General features: G+C 36.8%; 5 protein-coding genes across 5 annotated transcripts; 2 read left to right on the top strand and 3 right to left on the bottom strand.

Annotated features, from left to right (window-relative positions):
• Window positions 1–3,052: 3,052 nt before the first annotated feature.
• LOC103434640 ((3S,6E)-nerolidol synthase 1-like) lies at window positions 3,053–5,454 on the top strand. The gene is made up of 6 exons (XM_008372996.4): window positions 3,053–3,496; window positions 3,614–4,001; window positions 4,257–4,475; window positions 4,551–4,689; window positions 4,783–5,031; window positions 5,123–5,454. Exons 1-6 carry the CDS (start codon window positions 3,100–3,102, stop codon window positions 5,417–5,419), a joined length of 1,689 nt encoding a protein of 562 aa, XP_008371218.3. The 5' UTR covers window positions 3,053–3,099; the 3' UTR covers window positions 5,420–5,454.
• On the bottom strand, window positions 5,438–6,693 carry LOC103434639 (small ribosomal subunit protein mS79 (rPPR3b)-like). The gene has a single exon (XM_008372995.4). The coding sequence runs from the start codon at window positions 6,691–6,693 to the stop codon at window positions 5,551–5,553; it is 1,143 nt and encodes a 380-aa protein (XP_008371217.2). The 3' UTR covers window positions 5,438–5,550.
• Window positions 6,694–7,841: 1,148 nt separating this feature from the next.
• On the top strand, window positions 7,842–9,213 carry LOC103434652 (transcription factor DYT1-like). The gene is made up of 4 exons (XM_029103269.2): window positions 7,842–8,283; window positions 8,379–8,558; window positions 8,660–8,836; window positions 8,915–9,213. Exons 1-4 carry the CDS (start codon window positions 8,089–8,091, stop codon window positions 8,984–8,986), a joined length of 624 nt encoding a protein of 207 aa, XP_028959102.2. The 5' UTR covers window positions 7,842–8,088; the 3' UTR covers window positions 8,987–9,213.
• A 159-nt stretch (window positions 9,214–9,372) lies between these two features.
• LOC103434641 (uncharacterized) lies at window positions 9,373–11,108 on the bottom strand. Its single transcript, XM_008372997.4, has 2 exons — window positions 9,947–11,108; window positions 9,373–9,607 (listed from the first exon to the last, which is right to left on the bottom strand). Exons 1-2 carry the CDS (start codon window positions 10,374–10,376, stop codon window positions 9,552–9,554), a joined length of 486 nt encoding a protein of 161 aa, XP_008371219.1. The 5' UTR covers window positions 10,377–11,108; the 3' UTR covers window positions 9,373–9,551.
• Window positions 11,109–11,746: 638 nt separating this feature from the next.
• LOC103434642 (uncharacterized protein At5g39570) lies at window positions 11,747–13,364 on the bottom strand. The gene is made up of 2 exons (XM_008372998.4): window positions 13,199–13,364; window positions 11,747–12,974 (listed from the first exon to the last, which is right to left on the bottom strand). The coding sequence occupies exon 2, from the start codon at window positions 12,867–12,869 to the stop codon at window positions 11,907–11,909; it is 963 nt and encodes a 320-aa protein (XP_008371220.2). The 5' UTR covers window positions 12,870–12,974; window positions 13,199–13,364; the 3' UTR covers window positions 11,747–11,906.
• Window positions 13,365–23,665: the final 10,301 nt, after the last annotated feature.

The raw sequence follows: 23,665 nt of genomic DNA, 5'->3' as shown, positions 1-23,665 counted from the left end.
GAGTGTAACTTTCAGGTAGAGAATTCATAACTACATGAACCAAAAAAGTCTCAGAAATTGGTACCTCAAGCATCTTCAATTTTCCAGCAATGTCCACCACTTTGAGAATATATTCCCGAACACTTTCAACTCCATCATATCTAATAGTGGTGAGAGAATTCATCAGGTTACCTGTCTCGGTCTTCTCGGACTCCTTGTATTTTTCTTCAATGGATTTCATAAGATCCTTGGCTTTGGATGTTTCTGGGAAACCCCCGCGCACAACATCAGTCATGGTCCTTCTGATAATCATGAGAGAGATTCTGTTTGCTTTCTGCCATTTCTCATGCTTAGACCTTTGACTTGCTGTGCATCCTTCATCGGGCAGCAGTGGTTCATCACTCCTTAGTGCCAAATCCATATCCATCACCCCAAGAACAATCTCAAGGTCTTGCTTCCACTTCTTATAATTCATTCCAGTCAGTGGCTCAATGGTATTGAGATTCATGGAGCTTGGATTGACACCTTTAAAACCGCAATATGCAAAGAAATTAAACTTTAGTCCCATATCCATATGTCACAGTTTCAACATCTTTGAATGTTAAAATTTATGAACAATTTTCTTTATCACAATGCCAACATATCCCATGAACGAACCTGACTTTGATCATGACTATAAACCTTTGTGGTTTTGTGGTCATGTCGGTGGTCATTCATGGTTTTAATGAAGCATTCTGCCACTTAGAATTTGATATATAAACAACGGTTCATCTTTAGATGATCAGTGTTTACATATCAAACTCTAGTGCAACTACTGATGTCCAAGTTTTTGAAGATATGCATTTGAACACAAACAGCTTTAGCTGATATATGCTCAGTACATGAATTCCCTGATAACTTGTCATCAGTCCATATTCTGTAGAAACAAAATTGTTCTTGATGCTTTCATCTTAGGGTTAATTGGTATGTGAAAGCTCTGATACCAAATGTAAGATTAGATTAATACATAACTTGTTCACTAAAACCAAATAACCACTAACCTGTAGAAACCATGTCGGCTAGAATGCGATCGAGATAGGCTTCTTCTGCAACTCGTCAATCTCAGAATGCAATTGCTCAATACTATGGGGCGTGAGGCTCTTTTATTGCGTGTCAATTGAGAGTGCAGGGACCCTATATTTATACCTTATGCAATGGTGTTCAACTAGGAGACTTCCCATAATGTTAGTCCTAATTGAACTCAACCTTATCATGCAATCCCAAGTATCCATATCAGATAATATAACAGTAGTATAGTTTATCAGGATTGTTTAGCTACATTCCTTATCGTACACACCTTTTGGTAGCTTACAAACAAAGTCATACTCGAACTCTATAACCTCAAACCTTAGATACATGTATTAACAAGTGTGCAGCTCTCATGAGACTTACAAGTAATGCTTTAGAGAGACCATCTATTTAAATCATATTTATAAGCTGAGTAATGCATTTTTTTGGTGGAAGCAAAATGGTTCAAATCCGGGCAGTTGCCTAGGGCTGAAGGGTACTTGAAGAATAATGGAATTATTTTTTGGGAGGTGAATGTGGTGATGGCCCACATTGTCTCTCTCTTGGGTGAAGGTATATAACCAATCGAAGTGTGGAGCTCTTGAATGGCATTGCAGCCATTATATCTTCAACAGCAGCAATTCTTCGGCTTTGGGACGAGTTGAAAAGTGAAAAGGTAACTATATGTGAGAGGATGTGAAGGTAAAAGAGTCTCAAATTGGTGAAATGAGAAGCTTTGCAAGGATTTATAAGAAGTTGGGTACCTCCCATATGTTGCCAATTGGTTTTATGGTGGAGCTTCAACTTTTTTCATGACATCAGAGCATGTTGGCCACGTGTGAAGCCCAACGGCTACATGTGCTCAATGTCACCCAATTCATATTATTTACGTGTATGGCTTGAAAATTTGTCTCACATGAGTGGCCGTATAAGGATATGGAGATAAAAGAGTTTCACATCGGTGAAAAGAGAAACTTTGTAAGGGTTTATAAGAGATTGAACAATTCTCCATATTATCAATTCAATTTATGGTGGAACTTCAACTTTACTCATTGCATATTTACAGTACCATTTATATCAAGCACCCAAGTAACTAAATGTCTGTTCATCATTGCATATCTGAGGTTCTATATTATGTGTGGTGGATTTCTTACCGGCTTCATCACACAAAAACTATTTGTCCATCAAAATTTGTGGCATGCGGGTCTGCACATAAAGCACGTGAGATTTTCTTATCGTGATACTGATTGTAGAATGAGAATCAAGATGGGCACGAAGCTGAACAAAGAATTGGTGTATCCTACAAGCAGCCTTGAATCTTGCAAGAATGGTGCAATTAATGTATGGCAACGAGGACAACCTACGCCTTCCATGAATTTGGGAAAATATCTTGTGGCCCCAACATTTAGTAGTTTTGTGGTAGATTCTCTCTAAAGCCACGTGTTCATAAATTACTCTAATTTCTAAAACGTGATTTTTTGTGTAGTTTTGGGGTTTTTTTTCGTACCGTCGAATTTTTTTGCACATGGGATTTCGTCGTATAGCCTTGTACAGTTGTACTGGTAGACTTGTAGTCCACACAAATAAATCAAATACAAAAATACCACATAGTACATTTGGAATGGACAACACATTCTAAACGCAAAAAAATAAAATGTTTTCATCTAAAATTTATTATGTTGAAAGTATGAGTAAATTAGGTGATGCAAAGCATGTGTGGTCGTTAAGCTTCACACAGATTAATTTATCAAAAGTAACCTAATTCCTTATAAACACATTCGAAGTCCTTTATATTCCTTTTAAACACATGCAAGTTTGCTCAAGTGATGCGGGAGGGCCAAGGCCACCTACAATCTCTGCATGGCTCCGCTCCTAGTTAGAAAGAGTGTTTCACATTTTTTTTGTTATCAAATTTCTATTGTATGGTCGAGATTTTCTTAAAAGAAAAAAAAACAAAAAGAGTCACATGACTAGTGATTTACACACCATCTTTCCATTATAAATATAATCCAAGACTCTTTGGGTTTGTCATTCTCATTCACTTTGGGTTTGCTCCATTTCTCTCTTCCTACTATGGCATTTTCTTCTCAGGCCATCTTTGCTATGTCCACTCCTCCAAATATTGCTCAAAAAATGAACCTACATCTTGGGCACTCTAATCTCATTCAGCTAGATATATCCAAACCTATGTCCACTATTCCATTAACTCCACCTTGTTTGCAGGATGACATTCGTTTCCAGCATGAACAAAAGTTGGAGGTATTCAGGAATCTATTGAGCAGAGTAGGAGAAGAAAGTTTGAACATGATCGATGCCATTCAACGTCTAGGTATCGATTACCACTTTGAAGAACAAATTGACCTAATCATATCTAGTCATGCTAATGCCCTTTCTCATCAACAAAATGACCTTCATGAAGTTTCCCTTCGATTCCGGCTTCTCAGACAACATGGTCACTTCGTGCCCGAGGGTGAGTAGTATAATAAAATTTCGGTAACAATTTGTTTCATATATGTACATAGTTTTGTAGATTGATACCCGGTACCAGTCCATCACTCCCGAGCATAACTTTTGTTATTAATTACAGATGTGTTTAACAATTTCAAGGAAAGAGAAGGAAAGTATTTTAAGCAAATATTAAACAGTGAAGAGGTCAAGGGACTGATGAGTGTGTATGAAGCTTCACAACTAAGCATGGAAGGAGAAGATGCACTTGATGAAGCTGGAAAATTGAGTGGTCATCTCCTAAACAGATCACTGTCATATCTCGGTCCTCATGAGGCCAGACTTGTGGAGAACACACTGGGGTGCCCCCATCACCAAAGCTTGGCCGCATTCATGGCCAAGAACTTTTTGCTTCCTAATTCCCAAGCTGGCATGAATAATAGATGGCTAAATATGCTACAAGAAGTGGCAAAAACGGATTTTAATTTGGTTCAGTCCCTACACCACAAGGAGATTGTTCAAATTTCCAAGTAAGTTAATTAACAATGACTTTAGAAGTAGCAGAGATATACATATATGGGGTGTTTTTCTGTCGTGCGTTTAACTGCACCTTTTAAAATACTGTTAAACTTATTAGAGATCATGTTGGATACATATCTATGAGGTTGAAGTACCAACAATATCAGTAATATTGAGAATATATCCGCATTTAAAAAGTATACGTTTAACTGCACTACTTTAGAAACCCTAATTTGTCTGTTTATTTTATCCAACAAATTAATTAGGTGGTGGAAAGAGCTGGGATTGACAAGGGAACTGAAATTTGCAAGAGACGAGCCAGTTAAATGGTACATTTGGTCCATGGCATGCCTAACAGATCCAAACTTGTCAGAGGAGAGGATTCAGCTCACAAAACCTATCTCATTCATCTATTTGATTGATGACATTTTTGATGTTTACGGGACGCTTGATGAACTCACTCTCTTCACTGAGGCTGTCAATAGGTAAAATGTCCTGTAATTTCTTAATTGGCTTCACCAGTTTTCACCACAAATTGGTCAGTAAATGTTATGCTGCAGATGGGAAATTGGTGCTATAGAGCACTTACCGGACTACATGAAGATATGTTTCGAGGCTCTCTACAATATAACGAATGAAATCAGCTGCGAGGTTTATCAAAAGCACGGGTGGAACCCGTTACATTCGTTGAAGAAAGCGGTGATATATTAAACCAGATTAGTGTCATGAAATTTAACTACTAGTTTGCTCAAGAAAGGTTTAACAGATATTTCGTTCTACGATTACGTGCAGTGGGGGAGTCTGTGCAATGCATTTTTAGTAGAAGCAAAATGGTTCAAATCCGGGCACTTTCCGAAGGCAGAAGACTACTTAAAGAATGGTATTGTTTCTTCTGGTGTCAATGTGGTGATGGTGCATATCTTCTTTCTCTTGGGTCAAGGTATAACCAAACAAAGTGTGGAGCTGGTGAATGAAACTCCAGCAATTGTGTCTTCCACAGCAGCAATTCTTCGGCTTTGGGACGATTTCGGAAGCGCAGAGGTGATTATATATCATTAGATTCATATCAAACACTACAAATAGAGTAAATGTCTTGTTCATATCTCTCAAAATGTGATTATTTTGGCTGAAGGATGAGAATCAAAGTGGGCACGACGGGTCATATGTAAGGTGCTACTTACAAGAACATCCAGGTTCTTCCATGGAGGAAGCACAAGAAAATACAGTGAATATGATTTCAAAAGAATGGAAGAACCTGAACAAGGAACTGGTCTCTCCAAATTACCCTTTTCCGGCGACGTTCACCAACGCTTCCCTTAATCTTGCAAGAATGGTCCCGTTGATGTATAATTACGATGACAACCAGCACCTTCCATCTCTTGAGGTGTATATGAAATCCATGCTGTATGAAACTGAATCTGTGTACTAATTATTCAACGCTATAAAATTGAAGAAATTATTGAAGCTTTCACGAATTTAAATAGTAAAATTTAAAAGGTCTAGCAACAAAACCACAAATGTTTCGACAAGCAAAACAGAACAAAGAACAACAGAAATACATTAGTCCGAAGGCAACTGCAAATTGTAACGCCGGTAAGTATTTGTGTTCCCAAGCTTCACAATCTTCTTTGCTTCATTGATTCTGGAAGCCTTAGCCAGGCCGTCCACCACAACCTGCAATAGCTCCACATCGATAAGGAGGCGCCTTTTGAAAATTTCCTCGCCGAGTTCAAAGGCAAAGTCCAAGTCACCCTTCTCACAAACAAAGGGAACAAGCGTCTGGAAAGTCCATTTCTGCAGAGCACAACTACTCTTCACCAGTTCTCGGTACCACTGTTTAGCTTCTTCCAATTTCCCCTCATTAACAAATCCCTTGATCAAGGCATTGAAGCTAAACACATCAGGTTTCACTTCCTTGTTCCTCATTTCCTCGAATAACTCAACCATCTCGTTAGTTTTCTTCTCCGAAGCCAATCCCAGCAACCTGGCATTGTAGCTCCTAACATCAGGCACAACATTCTTCTCCCCCATTCGACTCCATATTTTTTCGGCTGCCAAAAACTGATTATTCGCATACAACCCATTCATGATCGTGTTGAATGTGATCACATCCGGCTCAACACCCTTATTCTCCATCTCAACAAGCATTGAAACCGCCGATTCCAACGAACCCATTTCACAAAACGCCTTGACCACAGTATTATACGACACCACATCCGGCTCAATTGACAACTTCTGCGAGACCCCTCTAAAAACCTCAGCAACCTTGTCGAATTTCTTGGAGTTAACACAAGCACCCAAGAGGGCATTAAAGGACAAGATGGTGCGCTCACAGCTTTTCTCAGGCATTTCGTCGAACACCTTCTGGGCATTTTCGAACATGCCAGCTTTCCCGTAAAGCGTAACCAGTCGAACAGCGAATCCCTCCGTGGAAAAGTCCGGGTACTGCTTCTGGTCCTCCAGGATCTCCTCGATCCATTTGAAACGTTTGGCGGCTGCGAGACGGCGGACGGCGTCCTCGTAAATGGGGGTTTTGGTACGGAAGCGGTAGAGTTCGGAGGACTTCTTAAACTTCTCGACGAGGCGTTTCAGGTTGCGCTCTTTGTAGAGGTTGGTGGAGATGACGCCAATGCTGTTGGTGGTGGCGGCGTTGGATTGGGTGGCGGTGCAGAAGGCGCGCTGGAGGAGGCGAGAGAACGACATCGTCTCGGAAGTGGTGGCCGCCGGGTTGTGGGTTCTTTTTGTTTATACTCTCTTTGGGTGTGGGCTTGACCGCAGCCCAAAAGAAAATTGAACCCGTTAAGCATATTGGACTACGTCAAGTGATGGTTTAAGGTCAACGAACGCAAAGAGAAGCCCAGTCTTTTGCCGTAGAAGTTTTGGGGTAAATGATGAACCGCGAACAAATTAGGGCTCGTTTGGAATTATTTTTGACATAGCTGAAGCGTTTTTGTGAAAATATTTTTAAAACCAATATTTAGTAAAAATATCAGTAAATCGCAGAAAATCACTTGAAATACTTTCTACAAAAAGCACATAACTAGTGGCTTTTTGCAGGAAGCACTTTAATTGCTTTTGGAACTTATAAATATTTTCTCTAAAAGCTCTTTCAATTATTTTAAAAACAGTTCCAAACGAGTCCTTATTTGAAGATATGTACAATTTGGTTCGAGTCCCGCTCCCTTTTAGTGGGCGATTTATAAAAATAATAAAAAAAAGGACTAAACCCCCCTTTGCAAGTCTTCAGAGCTTTGTGGTATGTCCCAACCCTAAGACGATAGCTTCCCCTCCCCGTAAACTTTTAGAAAACAAGAAGATATGTACCATTTGGGGTAGCGTAGTGGTGCATGTTTTGAATTGCAGATGAACTTGTTTGGTTTTTGCCCTTCCTCTGTTGGCAAAAGTAATGTGACATGAATAAGTACACGGAGCACAGCTGAGTTGCTAGACAATATTTAGAAAGAATGGCCTTACAAAATGTACTCTACACTCTACGAGAAAGGAATATTGTCTGCCCTAACAAACCTTCAAACGTTTATGTACTTTTTCCGGTCAACAAGACCACCAGGCATGACATGAATATATTCAAAAACAAAAACAATCATTGTGATTTTTGCACTCTATTTTTTATTATCCACTCTTACTCGTTCGTTTAAACTATTTGATATGATCAATTAAAGGAGAAATAAGGGTTAGATAAAAGCGTATAAAGAGAAAACTAGTGTGAAAATTTACTGCCAAACACAAACCTCACACACGTGTGAATGCTAGATGTTGAAATCAAGCTACTTCTTGTTCCTCTCTTTAAACTCATCCGACGGATTAAATTGAACGATCAAGATAACTACAGTAAGTGTATATATTAAAACAACCCCTAACCAATTGGACGTACTAAACTGAATGTCTAGGACATTTCTCTCTCCCTTCCTCTCTCTCTCTAGTTAGTTAGACTCTAAAAAATTCCTCTCCCTCACACACAATGGAATGATACCCTTGTGAGGACCATCTATATGATTTCATAACAGAAACTACTCTCTCTCTCTCTCTCTCTCTCTCCCACTTGTTAAAACTAACTTTGATCAAAACATATCCAGAAATATGAACTCTGTGAGTTGTGTCTTGGATGAATTATGCTTAGCAGAAGAAGAAGGCAGCGGAGGGGGAACGATGAGCTTCAAATCCAAAACTGACAGCGAATTCAAATCCAAAAATCTGTTCGCCGAGAGGAGGAGAAGGGAGAAGCTAAGTGGAAGGCTCCTTGCACTACGCTCATTGGTCCCAAATATAACAAATGCAAGTACTCAAAGCCCTTGATTGCCTGCCTTAAATTTTAACAGTTTCCATTATTAACATGAGTATCTCATCTATGGTTTTTCGCCGTGTTTCAGATGAACAAAGCAACCATTGTTGAGGATGCCATCACTTACATCCAGGAGCTGCAGCAGAAAGTAGACCTCCTCCAGGACCAGATTTTTGAGATGGAAGCATCATCAGAAGAAACACTGGAGCCAAACACAGACGAAACTCATGCTGATGCAGCAGAAGAGATGAAGAAATTCGGGATTCAGGTTTCAACAACCAGCTAACAACTAAGCATATTCAATCTCTTAGAACAATATAGGAGTTTTTTTCAGCTCATATATTTTCAATGTTGTTGCTGGTTTGGCAGACAGAGGTGAATGTGACCAAGATTGATGGGAACAAACTCTGGGTGAAGGTAGTCCTCGAGAAGAAACGAGGAGGGTTCACAAAACTGATGGGAGCCATGACCACCTTTGGCTTCGAACTCACTGACACCAGCATCACTACCTCCAGTGGAGCAATGATGGTTTCATCCTGTGTAACGGTAAGTCATCGCAAAAACAAAGAAAGCTGTGAAATTTTATCTGTACCAGAAGTTAATATAAATTCTAATCATTTTCAGGGATTCTCCTGCGAAATGCTCGAAGTTGAGCAAACCAGGGAATTGATGCTGAAGATCATCAATGACATATAGAGCAAAATGGAAGGATCAGATCATACAATCACTTTCAAACTACAACACAACACAACTTGAAAAACAACTAACATTGTTTTCTGTTTTGATTACTTGTTAATTTCACTTGGCATATGGCAATCCAGAAGGTTCTAGGACATCATGTTTTTATCGGAGCGATATTCTAATTTAATCTAGATGAAGTTATTAATTAAAGAAATGGAAAATTGTTTGGCTATAGCTTGACAACATAAAAGAACATAAGGGACTGCACCATCCCACGAACGTGTCAACAAAAACAAACACAAGCAAATACCACAAGACAGCTAACCAATATTGCAGGCTTAGGGACCAAGCAACTACTGAGACAAAAATATAAAAACCCCAAAATTTCCAATTGAGCAAAATTCCAAAATTGCACCATTTGATTCCAAATCTTAGCCTCACTTTTCCATTCCTTTTGTTTACAATCCTAACAAGCTTCTATGAACATTCAATCTTTTTTTGCGCAAAATTAAAAGAGAAAAATACCCACAAAACAAAAAGAGGAGAAAGATTATCTGTCAAGTGACAAAAGATCAAATCTTCATCTCTGGGCCTGAAATCCAATCTTCCTTCCTCCTTCACTCTTCAGTGAAATGCCTGCATTGCATGGTTCTAATGTCAATTTTACAACCTTAATGCTAAAAATTGCAATAATGCATAGGAAACGATTTCCACATACTCATTTTCTCATTCAACGCACCCTCCTAAGATTTATTCAATTAAAACGCCACATAAAAACCAGGATGTACTTAGGAGAAAAGGGTGTGCGGAAATTACTTCCCTTCACTAATACATTGGATCAAAATATCAAATAGACAATTGGAATTCAATTGTGGGGAATAAGAATTCCCAAAGTCACATTTCATTTCAAAGATCTGTACTATTGACTAAATTTGTAGAGAGAGGAGAGAGAAAAAAGATGGGATTTTTTTGTACCTTGAGATTGAGGCTTGCAGACCGGGGGGTCTTCAAAGAGAGAGAGAGAAAGCTGCTTATGGGCAACACCAATGTCAAACAAAATCAGCCCAGAAGACGGATCGCTCACTGAGATTCCCTTCACCGGCAGCCAAAGAAAAAGCTCCTCCTGAGTCAAACCCTCCAAGCCTCTGAGCACTCCATAGCTGAGATTAGCTCTGACTACGCTTTCAAAGTAGACTCTGGTCTCAAACTTGGTCATGCACGAGCGGTCCAGATGCACCTCCAGGCGGCCCGTCTGGTCGAGATTGTATGACTTCACATTGTCCGGGAAGAGCCCGGCGGGGAGGCCTTGGCTTTGGAGGAGGTTGTGGAGGGTTGAGGTGGCGGTGGGAGGAAGAAGGAAGAGAAGGAGATAGAGAGTGAGCAAAGATATTGGTGTCAGAGACATTGTGCGAAGGAAGGACAGACAAAAGCTGAATGTCTGAGGTTTCAAAGAGGGTTTTTATTTAAGGTCATTAATATACAAATTGAAAAAAGGGTACAATTTATTTACTAGTTTTTTCATTTCTTTTTTATAAGTAATATTTTACAGTAATTTATTACACAAAGTGTCTGGACGGACATACCAAAAATGTGATGTGGTAAGAGTAATATTTTTTATATGTTAAAATTTTATTATATACTTTTCGAAATCATGTGATTGTCCATCCACACACACAAAATATCCTTATTCTCTCCGTATTTTGGTTACACTCACCTATCCTAGCTAGGAGAACTTTTTTAGTGTGTTAAGAACATGACCCGGTACCAAGTGTCATAATATAAGCGGTTGAAAATTATTTTTTCAAGTATCCAACAATTTATATTATGACACTTGTTGTACATGACCGTGTTTCCAGCACACTAAAAAATCCATCCCTTGCTAGTTGCACATCCTTGTGTCTAGTGTCATGTACTTCCGTCAAAGACAATTAGACAAGAATCTCTCATGTTTAAGAGAGTAAAATGTGATACTTCTAGGAGGTGCACACTAGTTAATGATTTAGTGATACTTCTTTTCCTAATTAGACAAGAATCTGTCATGTTTAAGAAAAAATGTACTCAAATTGAGGTCTACTGTCTACCCTGTAACGGTACTCAAATCAAATTAATGATCAGATATAGAATACTCCAAATTACCATAAAACCACGAAAAGTGAGTTCCTTCTTTTTAAATGCTTCAGTTAGATTTTTTCACAAGGTTCAAATTCGTTTTCTTAAATACACAAGTGAAAATTGGTGTATGTAATCATATTTCCGTACATAAACTTCATTATTGTTGTCAAATTTTTAAGGAAGATTATTTTGTTGATGCATCAAGCAGCATGATCGTTTATAAACCATCAAATCCGACGTATGCTTTCTTGATGAACCTTTTATCATTATGTCTTCATAAGGTACACATGCTTCCATTCGATGATTTTGATCCATGCATGCTAATGGTCCTTTCCCTCCCAAGTTTGCCTGCTGATGCCTTAACTGCTGTCATTAATGTCGCCTTAACAGAGAATGTAATTAGTAACAAGAATTGATTAAGAACAAACAAAGATTTGGAGAATGTTTTGGAGTGCTTTTACTCTTTCGAAACGCTTTTGATATTGTTCGAAAGAAAAACTTAAAAGTATTTTTGGATTGTTAATGTCATTCATAGTGCTTTTTGGATGGCACCTACCAAATGCATTTTCATGAAACACTAATTTTTAGTGAAATTTTCTTTGTGCTAGCTTCTAACAAAAACACTTTCAGTAAAAACACTTCAAAAACAAAAGTGCTTACCACTTTATAAATAAGCACTTCCAAAGAAGCTTTTATTAAGAAGGCTTTGTCCAACATTATTATTCATTCTTACAAACAAAGATTCTGACTTGAAAAAGTTGTGGATAACAAGAAGACAGAGTTCTTACAATCTCCAAAATATATTCAGTTTATCCAATCCTGCCTATTGTAAATAGTTGCTTCCTTCATCCCTTATTTCTCCATACGGATTTGAGCTTCCGAAAAGATAATCTGCAGTTCCTTTCCATGGATTCCCATATCTTCCTTCACCACTACCAAATTCATAGCATGAATCACCATTTCCATTGCCTCTCTTAAAATCACGAGCCAGGCAAGGCCAATACCCAAACAAACTCTCACAAATATCCATGGCCTCCAGTCCATATCCACTAGGAACTTGATTATACACTTCCTGCCCATGTTCATAACTACCCTGCACAACTTCTTCACTTTCCTCAACTTGATTAGGGCTTTCTTCGACTTGACTTGGCTGATCTTCTCTCCTCTCTTGGTGCTGCTTCTCTTCTTCAACCGCTTGCATCGGTTGGCTTCCATTGATGGGTTTTGGTGCTTGCTGAGAAGGTTCTTGCTTACCACTCAACGGCACGATAGAGCCATCAGTGACACCTTCTAAAGAGGGGGGATTTAGTGCAGCAGGCCCAGAAGAACGAGGATAACAAGTTTCAAGTGAAGGCGAAAGGGGCTTTCCGTAAGTTTGAACAATATCAAATCCACCACCATAAGGTGTAGGATCATACTCTTCAAATTCAAGCTCATTAAACTTGGAAGAAACGGAATAAGATATCATAAACTGAGTCACTTCAGCATCATAACTCGGGTTATAAACATTTGGGTAGTAATTGATGGATAGAGGTTTTGTGTAAGAATTTTGACAAGCATAATAATATTGAGATGGAGTTGGATCATACTGAAACAAGTTTTGGGTGGGGGGCTGATGGCTAGAATAATAATACGAGTTTTGGGTGGGGGGCTCATGGCTAGAATAATAATAAGATGTTGGTCCTTGATCTAGAGAAGCATGATGATCATGAATATCAGCATAAGGGGTTAAACTATACTCACCAAGATCACCAGCCTCATAGTAGTTGGAGCTGTAGAATGCCATTTATGAATCAATCGACACGATCCGTAGACGATTTTCTCTCCTTTGATGGATTCCAGATGTTCTAGGATTCGTGTTTCCACAACTTCAGAGGAATTACACTGAATTCTACAACATCAAAGTGAACCCTAATTTTACAATTGCTTGTGATATCTATTGATCTTCTAACTGAATTCCCATACACACAAATCTTATCCAGTTGGGAAGAAAATGTGCGCCTCACCAACTCATGTGCAAGAAAAAGGAAAAGTGGGTTCACTTATGAGAGAGATCAACATGTGAAGAGGACAAAGGATTAAGGATTTCATAAACATATGATTAGAGAGGATTACCTTTGCCAGAAAGTGGATTGAGATGTGACTGAAAAGGAATCCTGAGAAATTTCGCTTGAAAGATGATGAGATTCAACAAATTTTCTAGCCTTTTTGTATTTTTTCGGTTGCATAATTTCCTTTGCTTAGGAAGGTGGCAAGCGTATAAAGTCATGGCAGCATGTGCGGATTGCACTCTGGTCAAGTGCTGTTGGCTTGTCAATGTCATATTGGTCCCCACTAGAAGAAATGGGCACATCAGACGCTACTTGTGCTTGGCTTTTGACACCGAAACCCTTGGATTGGATAATGGCCTGGTTGCCACTTGACAGAATAGTGCAAGCGGAAGTGCAATTAATTAGGGAATGACCTTACTAGTTTTGATTTAATTTTCAGTGCATATTCCAAAGAAAAACTAATGAAAATTGTTTGAAAACTTTGAGTTTTAACGATAAGGACAAAATAAAGGGTAAAATGTATAGTACTATGATTGACTTTTTAGTGTAAAAATATGGTTTTTCGTTAAAGTAAATAGTACCAGAAGATTTTCGTTAAAGTTCTCTATTCCAAATAAATAATGATTTTGTTTTCAACACAATGCATCAAATAGCTAACTATTGATTTAGTGATATTCTTCTCTTAATTGTGATTTTGAATCTCACACAATCAGCAACTATGAGAAAGAAAAAGCATCAGTTGAACATTAGAGAGAGGGAGGTGTGGATGATGTCGTTTGAACTATCACCCTGCGTTGAGTTTTTTTAATTAACTAATTAAGGCTCATTGTGTTCTTTTTTTATTTATCGAAAAACTAATAACATGTTTACCAACTTAGAACGAGAAATGTATTGGATTAAAAAATAGATGTAATATCAGGAAATTTTCCAAGTAAACGTGTAATATCAAATAATTTTTGCTGAATATAAGCTCTAGTCTTTGATTTGTTATGGTTATGCGGAGAGTCAAGACATTGTGCAATTTTTGGCGAGATCGACAGGACAATGGGCCAATAGAAAAAACATCAACCCATATACAATATGAACTGGGTCAGAAAAAGGAAAAAGCAACTCAACTCAACTACAAAACCTCCAACTTCTTTTGGGTTGAACCAAATCAGGTTCCAAGCCTAAACCCTAAGGGGAGCCCAAGGCGTTGAATTCAACCATGCAAGGTCTGACCTTGGTTGCTTGACTTCTTCTTCACAATTGACTTAATATAATAGGTTCCAAATCTGAGAGGATCTTTGTGAAGGAAACAAGCATGAATTATCAACTATTGCAACTGCCTTTACGTATTTGGTACATGATTTTCTGAGTACTTACAAGATTAGGTGCATATTACATCACTAATGTTGTCGAGTACAATTGAAGAAAAAGCCTAACCGAATACGTCAACGACAATTTTATCTCCTAAACTTATGAGTCTAAGGGATATATTTTGTGATATTTAAAATTAAAACAAATGGCCTCTAATTTTATTGATTATTATTTTTCCAAATCTTATAAGTAATAGTAGTTCAACAAAACTTGTTTATTTTAATGCAAGGACAAGAACACAGGAAGGTACGTAAAACATATAAACCTTTGTTTATAAGATTGGGTTGTTTTTCTAGTTTATGTATACAATTAAGTAAAGAAATTGGTTAATTTTGAACCTTTATGGAGATGTTGATTCGGATTTATGACCTAATTTAAAAGTGAAAAGAGCAGTCCCACTAAACTAATATCACTTTGTGTTGAGAATCTCACGTTTGATCAAAATTGACAAAACAAATTTCAATATATTATACAAGTCTATTCCTAAATACATCGAGGTTTATTAGGATAAAATCTCACTCTTGATGGGCTAACGGGTGATTAAGTGTTGAATCATACATACAGTATGAAATTTGGCAATTTTTCTATAAAAAAAATACTGATCCGTCTAGGACAAGGGGTATATCACATATTTTGATTTCCTTAATAAAATTAGCATAAATGACAATGTTGTCTCGTCTTATTCCCCTTGCATAATTGTCTCTTAGCTGTTGTATATATGTGCAACCCTCTTTGATATTTAGTACTTTTATATCATGATATGTACAGGGCAAATGACTTAACCATCCGACTTCTTCTGTTCTCCACCAGCTACGTACAGAAGCTGCAACTTTTGCCATAATTATATGTGAATCTTCCTGTACTATTAGTTTTAGAGCAACCTAATCTTGAGATCAATTGTCAGCTCTCTCACGGTCATGCTTGTGATGTGGGCTACACATTTTATACATAAAACTTAGATTTGAGAAACCATGCATGACCTCAGATAAGGGACAAGAAAGAGAAAATCAAGAAGAAATGTATATATTTTTGTTGCTTTTGAAGAAAGAAAAGAGAGTGAGAAAATGTTCATTCGTTGTGCCAAAATATTTCTTTAACAATTATGACATTAGAGAAAGAAACAGAAAGAGCAGGTCCAACCCATCTCTTTTTTTTTTTGGACAAACTAAGATACTTTTTCATTAAACAAAGAGATTAATACGAGGAATAGAGAGTCCAAAAAACATCTCCAACCGAAATACAAGTCCATCAAGAAAAAGCAAATACAACACAAAGTCGAAAAGGCATAGCTAAAAGACAACAAAAACCCTAAAAATAAAGAGGAAACCAGCAACCACCACCAAATTTGACGCGCCTCCATCGAAAGGCCGCCACCACCAAAAATCGAACCAATAGCAGCAATCGGATCAAAGGAAAATGGGGGTGAGCGAGCCACCCGCGCTATGAGCGTTCCCATAATCCTACCAAATAGTGCAAAAAGCATTTTAACAGCCACCCAAAACCCAAGCACATCACTGAGGAGAAACACCCGAGGTTGAGAAGCAGTGGTTGGTAGTTGTGGACTCACGACGGAATGAAACATCGGAGCAGAAAGGTGTCTACAGGTTCTGATCTGAGACAAGCTTAGAGAATTGAGACAAAGCTCAAACAAACTGAGACAAAACTCAAAGAAAGCCAAAATGAAAACAGAAAAAAAAAAAAAAAAAAAAAAAGCACCGTAGGAAAAAAAACAGAGGAGGGAAAACGTGACAGGGGAAGAGGTAGGACTTGAGGGTATGTGGTAGAGGGTTGGGTTGCACATGAGAGAAAAGGGAAGAAGGGGAATGAGGATGACCAGAGGGCGAGGGTAACAGGCTAGAGAGGAGAAGAAAAGGGGTAGCAGCAAGGGAAAGTCGGCCGACTCCAACCAGAGTAAGGAGTCGACGACGAAGGCTGGGAATTTAGGGGGGGGTTCCTGCAAGAGAGAAAAGCAGGAGCGGCTAGGTCCAACCCATCTCTCAACTCCATTTTAATTACCACCATGAAACCAACAAAAACTACTTCCTCATGTTACTTTTAAGTCCATTGAGATATATTCCAAGTCCTTTGATAAATTACAAGAAAGTTGACTTGCTTAAGAATTTTATGTATCATGCACAATCACAATCACAATATACATGTATGATATCATATGTACGGGACGGTCATCTATCGACCCACATCTTGTAATCAGCCCTATAAATTTAGAATCATGTATTATTTGGGCACATATACCTTATTCAGAGATTATTACTTCTACTCATAAGTACTTTTGCCATAATTTTTATTAGAAATACGTTGAAAGTTTACTGAAATTCCAACTACTAGCAATCTAAGAGACACTACTTGAAAGTGCTTCTCGAAGAAAAGCAATAAAATTTGAGAAAGACCTAAAGGCTAGTAAAATGAACTATATAGGATACATTTTGTCATTTGAGAAACCTAGGATACATTATTACAACCATGAATGATGAGCTCTACTCTACATCTACATGAAATGAACGCTACATGCTTTTAATTAGTTTAAGACGTAAAAAAGAGCATAATGAGCTGGGGATATTGAAAGATTTGCTTGAAGAGCATGAGACAGGGCATGACACATATTTCAATCAATGTCCCAGTTAATTAAACCGAGCGAGGATCCTCACGAGATCCTCTTTGTGAGGATCTTGGGGATCTCCAATTACATTCTTTCATTATATATCGTGCGGTCAGTTTTTGTCAAGTACTGTTTATATTCAATTTTAAATAAAAAATTTACAATAATTTTTTACCACACGATGTACGATAAACGGATGTGATTGAAGGATTCAGCGAGGATCCTCCTGGAATTAAACCTACATATTAGATTAGACTTAAGAATTTTTCTTAATTAAAGGGTTTAGCAGATGTGGGACCTAATGATTGATGACTAAGGGAATGTTTTTATCTAACATATCCATGTCAACCTCATCACACCACACGAAGGAGGACCAAAGGGGGGTGACTAACTTGGTGACGTTTCATATATTGGAGGTCAACAAAGCTAATGATTAATGACTTGTCATTCTTTGGAATATAGGAGCCTCCTCTTTGGTGGAAAATGTATTAGAAATTAGTTGAATTAGACTCGTGGAAGTCAATCTTGAGAGAGATGGCTATTGAGAGGGAACAAAACCTTATTTAGAATATAATTGCAATTTGGGTAATTAGAGAGAGAGAGAGTTGGTGAAGACGAAAAAGATTAGAACAAGTAGACACAACAGCTGTCCGATCAATCAAAATGATAAATTAAAGAAGTAGTAGGACTGCACGAAAAAGCAAATTTTAGAGCTTTAATTTTGCACTTTAATCATTTTTCAGTTGAACATGCCTTATCCCCACAGATGAATACAAATTAATACGCTTAGTTGCTCACTAAGATAAACATAATGTATTATTGCGTGTCTATAAATACCATTAGCTGATCCAATTCCCATTAAACTACTATAACCACTGCTATGGCCTTGCCTTTTCAAATCATATTTAATCGAATTTCTTGTTAGTAACAACGGCAATCAAAACTAGATTAATTGACAGAATACGATACAAATACACCGTTATATGTGGACAAATTTATACTTGTATTTGTATCATTAGCAAAAAATAAAAATAAAAAAGCCTTAATAAAAAGTATCATAGAAGCCTTACTCATAAAAACTCAAATTGACGGGGAATCTGCTCTCGGGTCGTTGCTCTGCTGCGTCTGGCCCGTCCTTTAGGCACCACAGCCTTCGACCACTCATCGCAAGGGCAAGAGAGGCAAAGGTACTAGGGCTCATGCTTGAAACAAGGTTTAAGTCCCTCACTTTCATTACATCGATATGGATTGCCTCGCGAAATAGTAATAAAGCTTTTCTATAGACATTTGAAACAAGAAAATAAAATAAATGCAAACAAGAAAAAAGAAAGAATGGACGGCTCTCACTTTGGTGCGTGTTTAACTTAGTTTGGGGTTGACTATAAGGATACTTAGCTAGACAAACACGTTTGATTTACAACACAAATGGTCCACTACCTTAGATTGGACATAAAAATCGCATGGTCAACTGGTGGCCATTCGAACTCCTATTGTTTTTATAATGAAAAAAACAAAACAAAAAAAACCATCACTGATCAATTTCTCATTTTTCCACCTTGTTCTCATTTTTCTTGTTAATATCATTTTTATTAGGCATGCCACGTGATGGCGACTATTCCAAGAACCGCGTAATTTGGGTTGTTCAAGAGAGAGAAATATTTGGATATTGGAGAGAGATTGTGTGTAAGGTGGGTCAATGGGATGGATTAATAGGGATTGCATGATTTAGATTGAACGGTTTGGATTATTTGGTTCACGAACTCTGGAGTGTCAGATTCTGAAAGGATTTCAATATGCTATTCTTACTACATGTGAATTCATTTTGTGCACACCTCAAGACTTGCTCAGCATGACATCATTACTTTCGTTATACAATTGCATAGTCGATAACAATATGAAATAGTAAATTATCACCAGTGCTAGCTAAGGTTAAATAATCACTTAATTTCATATTATTGCATGTATGAGAGAATGTTGAAGATCATACACGCATTATGATTATAATAAACTTAGGAACATATCGAAATAATTACGTTCTTCTTTTTATGTTTGAGATAACCCAATTAGTGCACGCGCCTATAATAATAGATGCAACTTAGTGCAATGATCGTAGTTAATTGCATAACATATATAATTAATTAATATTAAGCAATTAGTTATAAGAACAAAGATGAACAAAAACATTCGAAGGTGTGGTAGGGAGTCACAAGGCGTGACATGAGCATGAGGGTCCAAAGTGGTCAGTTTTTTGGAGGAACATTTCTGAATGCATAAAAATACAAGAAGAAGATCCAAAAGTTGGATGGCTGTGACCTAATTTCCATGTCTTTATCAAGACAAAAAAGAAAGCGAGTACATCGTGTCTTACTCTCAAGTGCAAAGTCGACTCTTCTCTTATCCCATGCCATTAATTAGGGTAACGACTTTAAGTTATAAGAGAAAATATTTTTAATGCAGCATCTTGTGCCAAAAAACACTTAAGGAAGTAAACATTTTGTAATTAGTACTCGGTAAAAATTTGACGTAACTGTCGAGACTAGTGGTCGATACTATTTGACATAATTAACTTCTAATAGTTGCAAAAGATTTAAGACTTGTTTGAAAGTAATTTTAAAAACATAAAAAAATTGATTCTAAAAATATTTTTAACAAAAAAATTTTTCAGTCATTTTAAAAGCTTCCAAATGAAGCCCTTATAATTTAACTATAGAATGTTTAATCTGGCCTCCTAATTAAACTATATAATTAAACTATATAATTTAAAATCTTCTCTCCCTAGATCGCTTAATCTGGCCTCCTAATTAAGTCGCATTTCTAATTGTCCTGCGGGATTACCATGGTTTTTCTTCTACATTTCCCTCTATTTTGCAGGAATACCACGTTTTGAATAATGGATTATTTAATGAACAAAGATGCCGCCCATGATTTGGTTATGAGATTGGACGGCTGTGATTGGATGAGAGGTGGGCGGTCTGGCTGGCTTCGTCGTGTTAGCTACGGGAAATGACAAAAATTGAAGGAAAACCCGTCTCTCAAATCTCAGGGCCATTTGACTGTTGTCGAGCTCAGCCAAAGTTTGAGAGGCCCCAGTGTCGACGCACGCGTGGCTGCCCCAATGGGTCCCGGTTGACTCATTTTGCTCTCAAAGGATAAGTCATAAGCATGCTTAACCAGTTAAATACTCTCTAATTTAAATCAAACAAGGCATATCTGTAATTTACTTGAATCCTTTTTTTTTCTTCTGCTGGAGTTTTTTATTAGCAGTCCGAAGATCTTCTTTTATATCCTCTTTTTCCCTTTATTAATTTTTTATTTTTATTTTTTAAAAAGTTTTTTTGAACCCGAAGCTTTTTTGAGAATTTTTTTTTTTTAATAAAGTGATAGTGTTAATGAGAGTTAAATAGTTAGTTGCGGAAGAGTAATCGTTAGAGTTAGAGTTCGAACCCAAACCAAAATGCATATGCATAAATCATGATTGCTTTTCACCACTACTATACACAATTTGGGATGCACATTTTTGTATCATTTCATTAAAAGAAACAAATTATTCCACACGTGTGCCGAAGCTGACAATTTTGTATGATCAGGATGTGTCAAAATATATTTGCTAATTCTTTACATCATTATTAAGGAAAGCAGTTGAAGAAACTCATGGATCTGACCTAACACTCCTTTTTAGCTCCATGTATAATTGCAGTCAACCATTTTCTTATTATTTTTTGTGAAGAATTAGGTGAACATCATAGTCACTAACATCTGAATGAAATGTCAAAAAATATGGGCTGTAAGAATGCGTTTTGCTTAGTTGAGAATGAAAACTCGTCCCTGCACATTTGCCCTAATTGACCGCCATCAATAATATTTATTCATTAGAAAACTAGATTTTAATCCTTAAATAAGATGAAGTTTAGAAAAATATCTTATACAAGATTAAAAATTAATTTTAGTCCCTAGACTCTATTTAATGTCAACATATGTATTCAATCTCTTTCCTTTTTATTTATAACTGTATGGTGTTTATAAATTAAATTTTATGAAAATATTATAAATTTTAATTCTCTCTAGCATATGGGCACACACAAAGTGTGAGAAATTTTTTTATTTTTGTTTTTGAAATAGAAGGAGAGAGGAAGAGAGTGATGGGGAATGTGGGAGTGGGAAGTTTTTTTTTTTTTTTTAATTATAGATATGTTATGATTACATGTAGGTGAGCCTTTGAAAAAAAAAATAGCAAAATTTGGTTGTGTGAAATTACATTTTTACCCCATATTTCTTATTCATGTTATGTTTTAATTAGAGGGTTAAACTGATAATTTAATAGGGTTTTGGTTGACAATGAGTGTTTCATTAATTAGTACAGATTATGGTAAGTACCTTATATAAGATAATATTTTCGTAGAGATTTTTCGGTAACTTATGTTTTTGCATATTTTCTTATGTGCCACTAATTCATTACAATATATTTAGATAAGAACATTTCAGTACACTAGTTTAGTATAATATACTTAGGTACTGACATTTTGGTACACTAGTTTAGTATCATATATTTAGGTACGGAATTTTCGGTACGCTTATGTTTTTGCATATTTTCTTTATATTTAGGTATGGACATATTAGTACACTAGTTTAATAAAATATATTATGACACAGACGTTTTGGTACACTAATTAGAGAAAGTTAAATAAAATTAATGAATTAAAATCTGTATAATAATAAATTTAAAATTTAATGTAATAATATTAAATAAGATATCCATTAAATATTAAAAATATATATATAATATGAATTTTAATTTGAATTAAGTACACGTTAATGACTAAAATCAATGTTCAATCTAACGTCAGGTTTTTATTAAATTTTAATATTCTTTAAAAATTAAAGTTCAAAAACCCCTTATTCATTATATATAAATGTGGTCCTTGCTAGTTTAAAAGCCCCAATTTTAGTGACACATCCGGACCCGGATTGTCCACTAGGACTCCGAATCGAGTTGTATTGGCTGACACCTGAAATGTAACAAAGTCATAAGGTGTAATGATATGGGATATGTGAATAAATTAAAACCTAGAAGTGTCTAAATACAAGAGTGCGTTGTGAGCGGGAATGAACCAATTTCACATGTGACGTCAGGGCATGAGTAAAGTACAGTAGAGTGGATTGAAATCATACCATCGGAGGTAATCTCCAATACCAAAATTTGCCACGAATCCTCGTCGATATGAAAACTCTGCTACTAGAACCTGAAGGGAAAAAGAAACAAGAGTGAGTGGGCCTGAAATAACGCTTTGATAAAAACCTTCTAATGTTATAATCCCTCGCTGTAATACTTGTATAATTTTCAGGAAATCATACTACGTATAAGTATGAAATCAAATGTAAATCAATAATAAATCCAGGAATATTCCAATCACTACATATCGGCAGTAGCATAAAAATCAGGTACTCATCAATCTATGATAACACGTTAGTTGGAGTTGCCTAACGCAACATGTACGACTCATAAATCAATCTATGATAACACATGAGTAGGAGTTGCCTAACGCAACCTGTACGACAGTGTCGGAGTTGTCTATTGCAACATGTACGACAGTGTCGGAGTTGCCTATTGCAACCTGTACGACAGTGTCGGAGTTGCCTAGTATTGCAACTTGTACGACAGTGTCGAAGTTGCATAAAACACAAATATATTCATGCCATAACTCATTCATTCCAGATAACACCATAAACTCACCTGAACTTACCTGCACAACCCGAGTTCACCTTAGCACTTCAAAGCATTCACAACAATTATATATAGGTAATATGCGTATGGATATGCCATGATGCAAACTCAACAACTTCATAGTATTTTAGAATATATAAAGGGAATTGTTGTTGGCATAAAATGCATAAATCAATTTAAGAGCGTTTGTGGAACTATCATTTTTATATATACGATTAAAAAAAAAAGACCCACTTACCTAAGGTCCGCGCTACGACTCCCTAGCACGAATATCAAGACGTCACGAACAACCATCACCTAGAACAAATATTCAATTACGTCTCAAAACTCTTATCAATAAAACACGTAACTTACATAAAACACATCCCAAGGACGTTCTAGAATGATTTGAGACCCATTGACCAAAAGTCAACCATCGGTCAAAGATCAACGGTAGGGTAACAACCCTACATAACTAAATTCGGAAGATCTGTATCTCGAATTTCCAATTTGTAACTTCTAAAGATCCACATTATACTTCTACGACATCATACTAAAGTTTCATTACGATCCAACAGTTGGATCTCTACCAATTGCCAATTCAAGAGGAGGTCAACAACTAATTTTACTAACTTTGAAATCCAATTCGGGAAGATCCGTTCATAGGATTCCTGATCCGTTAGTTCCAGCAATCCTCAAATATTATATTCTTTAACACATTAAAGTTTGGTGGGGATCCAACGGTCGAATCGTCAATTCAAGTTTTGATCAAGTGATGTATCATAATGAAACTAAGTTCAAATAATCAAACCACTTCATACAGATTTCAATTATGAATTCAGGGCATCTAATTG

The sequence above is a fragment of the Malus domestica genome, chromosome 05, assembly GCF_042453785.1.
Source record: "Malus domestica chromosome 05, GDT2T_hap1".
NCBI classification, from domain to species: domain Eukaryota; kingdom Viridiplantae; phylum Streptophyta; class Magnoliopsida; order Rosales; family Rosaceae; genus Malus; species Malus domestica.
This window is presented reverse-complemented; position numbering and strand designations above follow the sequence as displayed.

Bases quoted from the DNA above. Each gene is read 5' to 3' on its own strand.
- LOC103434642 (XM_008372998.4), bottom strand. From the start codon at position 12,869: ATGGCATTCTACAGCTCCAACTACTATGAGGCTGGTGATCTTGGTGAG.
- LOC103434639 (XM_008372995.4), bottom strand. From the start codon at position 6,693: ATGTCGTTCTCTCGCCTCCTCCAGCGCGCCTTCTGCACCGCCACCCAA.
- LOC103434652 (XM_029103269.2), top strand. From the start codon at position 8,089: ATGAACTCTGTGAGTTGTGTCTTGGATGAATTATGCTTAGCAGAAGAA. The intron at 8,284-8,378 runs GCAAGTACTCAA...GCCGTGTTTCAG, and splicing joins TGGTCCCAAATATAACAAAT to ATGAACAAAGCAACCATTGT. The intron at 8,837-8,914 runs GTAAGTCATCGC...AATCATTTTCAG, and splicing joins TGGTTTCATCCTGTGTAACG to GGATTCTCCTGCGAAATGCT.
- LOC103434641 (XM_008372997.4), bottom strand. From the start codon at position 10,376: ATGTCTCTGACACCAATATCTTTGCTCACTCTCTATCTCCTTCTCTTC. The intron at 9,608-9,946 runs GTACAAAAAAAT...CATGCAATGCAG, and splicing joins CTGCAAGCCTCAATCTCAAG to GCATTTCACTGAAGAGTGAA.
- LOC103434640 (XM_008372996.4), top strand. From the start codon at position 3,100: ATGGCATTTTCTTCTCAGGCCATCTTTGCTATGTCCACTCCTCCAAAT. The intron at 3,497-3,613 runs GTGAGTAGTATA...TATTAATTACAG, and splicing joins TGGTCACTTCGTGCCCGAGG to ATGTGTTTAACAATTTCAAG. The intron at 4,690-4,782 runs GTGATATATTAA...GATTACGTGCAG, and splicing joins TACATTCGTTGAAGAAAGCG to TGGGGGAGTCTGTGCAATGC.